The 3762-nt window shown below is 38.0% G+C and overlaps 1 protein-coding gene across 1 annotated transcript; it reads left to right on the top strand.

Moving 5' to 3' along the window:
• Window positions 1-1787: 1787 nt before the first annotated feature.
• Window positions 1788-2625, top strand: LOC125036995. The gene is made up of 3 exons (XM_047629956.1): window positions 1788-1884; window positions 2152-2378; window positions 2482-2625. Exons 1-3 carry the CDS (start codon window positions 1788-1790, stop codon window positions 2623-2625), a joined length of 468 nt encoding a protein of 155 aa, XP_047485912.1.
• The last annotated feature ends 1137 nt before the right edge of the window (window positions 2626-3762 follow it).

Genomic DNA, 3762 nt, shown 5'->3' on the forward strand with positions numbered 1-3762 from the left:
TTAGCCGATCGCTTGGACATGATAACGAATTTGATTAATAAATAAGCAAATAATAGTTGATAAAAAAGTAAATGTATCAATCACAGACCATGCGTGTCTGAACGTCCGAGCGATCTGATTGAATGCACTGAATTAGTAATCAGTGGCTGCGCCTCGTCGGCGGAAGGGATACTGTTGGAGTTTATTCGTTACTTATATGGCGAATGGGGAAAAGTGTAGTCGATCTGTCCATCTATCTGTTTATTCCTCCATCTCTATCTCGTCCAGACTGATTCATCCATCCATCTGTCCTTTCTCTTATTCATTTAGCCAACCATCCATCTACCTACCCATCCATCCATCCATCCATCCATCCATCCATCCATCCATCCATCCATCCATCCATCCATCCATCCATCCATCCATCCATCCATCCATGCATCCCTTCGTCCGTCCATCCCTCTCCCTCCATCCATCCATGTATGTATGTATGCATCTAGCTGTCTATTCATAAACACAGTAATGAATGAACTGTGGAATGAGAAAATAGACAAAAACAAAGGTAATATATCTCAAATCTCATACATCATAAACACGCAAACACACAGCACAGATTACATCACTGTGTGTGAGTTTCTCGTTTTAATTTTCTTATTGATATCAGTTCGATGTTAGAGATGATTGTCCTATAAATAACGCCCTAATTAGATGCGATTGCATGCTCGACTGAAATTTATACATTTTGCGATCGAGACGTTGGAGAAATTTTGAATATTGTGGCTTGAAACGAGGTTTCGCGGAATTGTCTTGTTATTACAAAGATTATACTTCTTTACTGTAACTTCATTAGTGCCTATGACAGCACATTTGTAATGTTTACTATACTATGTTAATTTAAAACACAGGATGGATTAATTATTAAAAAAAAAATAAAAGTAATGATATAAATAACTACAACAAAAAATAATAGTAGCAATGATAATGATAATAAACAAAAGGATAATAATGAAACTAATAGTAATCATCATCATAATAATAATAGTAATGATAATAATAATAATAATAAAATTATAATAGTAATAATAACAATAATAATAATAATAATAATAGATATAATAATGATGATAAGATTAGTCATAGTAACGGTAAAAGTATTATTAACAATAGCTGATATGAGGAAAATAATAAAAATGAAAATAAAAGAAAAAATAAGATTAGAAATAAAACTAAATTTAAATCTAAACATAAGAATATAAAATAATGATGATGAAGATAGTAAGGATAACAACAACAGTAATAGTTGTAATATAATAACAATAATAATAATAATAATGAAAATAAATGTTATTATTAGTAGTAATAGTAATAATACTACTACTAATAATAATGATAATGATAATGATGATAATAATTATAAAAATAATAATGATAATAATGATGATGATGATGATGATGATGATGATGATGATGATGATGATGATGATGATGAAGATGATGATGATGATGATGGTGATGATGATGATGATGATGATGATGATAATAATAACAACAATGACAATAACAAAATATAAGGATAATAATAATAACAAAATATAATAATAATAATAATAATAATAATAATAATAATAATAACAACAATAATCATATTGATAATGATGATGATAATAATAATAGTGATGATAATAATAATGATAATAGTGATAATAATAATAATAATAATAATAATAATAATAATAATAACACTAACAACAACAATAATTATGATGATGATGATGATGACGGTTAAAGAAGCGAGCTGGAGAGTGGAGATGTGCCACTTGGAACATCGGCACAATGACTGGAAAAAGCAGGGAGATAGCAGAGACCATGAAGCGGGGAAAAGTGAAAATACTCTGTGTGCAAGAAGTAAGGTGGAGGGGCGGCAGAGTAAGTGAGATCGGAGAAGGTTAAAAGCTATACTACTCCGGAAGCAGAACGGGAAGAAACGGCTTGAATATCATCATCGATGAAGACCTCAAGCAAAGGGTGGTGGAAGTCCAAAGACCCTCAGACAGGTTGATGATAATAAAGGTGCTAGCAGGAAAGAGTCTGATCAACATCGTGAGTGGTCACGCTCCACAGATTGGCTGCAAAGATCAAGAGAAGGAAGAGTTCAGAGAACAACTTGAACAGGTATCAGAGAGATCCCTGAGGAAGAAGGAATCATCCTAGGAGCTGATCTGAACTGCCATGTAGGAGAAACAGCAGGATACGGCCCGAGAAACGAGGAAGGAGAGAGAATGGTAGAGACATTGGAGAGCTTGGAACAGGTCTTGGTAAACACCGGATTCAAGAAGAGAGATGAGCATCTAACAACATACCGAAGTAGAGATAGCAGTTCTCAGATCGACTTCCTAGTGGTGAGGAAGAAAACGAATGGGACGTTCATCTAGAAAAGGAAAGGAAAAACAACAGGAAGGAAGCTGCAGAAGATCAAGGCGTGGAAACTACGGGAATGTGCAGGAGAATACAGAAGGCAAGTGGGAGAGAGACGAAGGGAGAGACAGCAGCCGAAACGTGAAGGCCTTAAAGGAAGCAACGGTGGAAGTGGCAGGAAAGCTGTGTGGAAGAACAAGTGGGAGAAGAGCAGGAGAACGAGAAATATGATGGTGGACGGAAGAGGTGCAGGAGGTCAAGGAAAAGAAGAAAGCTTTCAAGGAGTGGCAGGATGACAAGGAGAGCCTGGAGAAACGGAACCGTTACAAAGTGGCGAAGAGAGAGAAAAAAAGGCCGTGGCAATAGCCAAAGAGGAAGCAGTTCGAGATTGGTACGCAGAGATGGAAACACCAGAGGGAGAAAAGGTAATTTATAAAGTGGCCAAGCAGCATGCAAGAGGAAAGAGAGACATCCCCAAAGTAACTGTGGTGAAGAGCGAGGACGGACGAATTCTGGCAGAGAAGGAAGAAGTGCTAAGGAGATGGAGAGAATATTTTGAACATTCGTTTAATGTAGAGAACAAATGGGAAGAGCTAACAGAACTATCAGCAGTGGAAGGTCTGATACAGCAAGTGAGCCTGCAGGAGGTGTCAGCCATCCTCAAGAAGATGAAGAAGAACAAGTCAGCAGGCACATCGGAGGTGGTGGTAGAGATGTTGGATGCCTTATGGAGTGAAGGTGCGATGTGGACCCACGAAATCTTAGAAAAGATTTGGAATGGAGAAAACATCCCAGATTGGAGGACAAGCATACTAGTGCCAGTGTATAAAGAGAAAGGCGATGTATTAGAATGTGGGAACCACCGTGGTATCAAGCTCTGGGAACAGCTCTTGAAAGTTGAGGAAAAGACCCTGGACCAGAAGATCCGAGAAGTGGCGGATATAGGAAACATGCAGTTTGGCTTTAGACTGGGAAGAGGCATGACAGATGCTGTATTTATACTCAGGCAGCTACAAGAGAAACATCTGGAAGGCAACAAGAACCTATACCATGCCTTTGTTGACTTGGAAAAGGCATATGATAGGGTGCCCAGAGAGCAGGTCTACTGGTGTCTACGGAAAAAGGAGTTCCAAATTACCTCGTTAACATCGTGAAGGATACCTATGAGATTGTAACCACAATGGTCAGAACGCCACAGGAAACATCAGAAGAATTTGAAGTGAAACTCGGCCTCCACCAAGGATCAAGACTGAGTCCATTCCTGTTCATCATAGTTATCGATGTGGTGAGCGAGGAGTGTGGAGGAGGATTGTTATGGGAAATGTTCGCCGACGACTTGGTAATTTCAGCTGCGAGTAAAAAGAAGTA

Source organism: Penaeus chinensis, chromosome 22 (genome assembly GCF_019202785.1).
Source record: "Penaeus chinensis breed Huanghai No. 1 chromosome 22, ASM1920278v2, whole genome shotgun sequence".
Classification (NCBI taxonomy): Eukaryota; Metazoa; Arthropoda; class Malacostraca; order Decapoda; family Penaeidae; genus Penaeus; species Penaeus chinensis.

What these genes read in the sequence shown, in the direction of transcription:
- LOC125036995 (XM_047629956.1), top strand. Translation starts at nt 1,788, where the DNA reads ATGTGCCACTTGGAACATCGGCACAATGACTGGAAAAAGCAGGGAGAT. An exon ending in AAATACTCTGTGTGCAAGAA is followed by an intron (nt 1,885 to 2,151) that starts GTAAGGTGGAGG and finishes CAACTTGAACAG; the next exon opens with GTATCAGAGAGATCCCTGAG. An exon ending in CTCAGATCGACTTCCTAGTG is followed by an intron (nt 2,379 to 2,481) that starts GTGAGGAAGAAA and finishes GGGAATGTGCAG; the next exon opens with GAGAATACAGAAGGCAAGTG.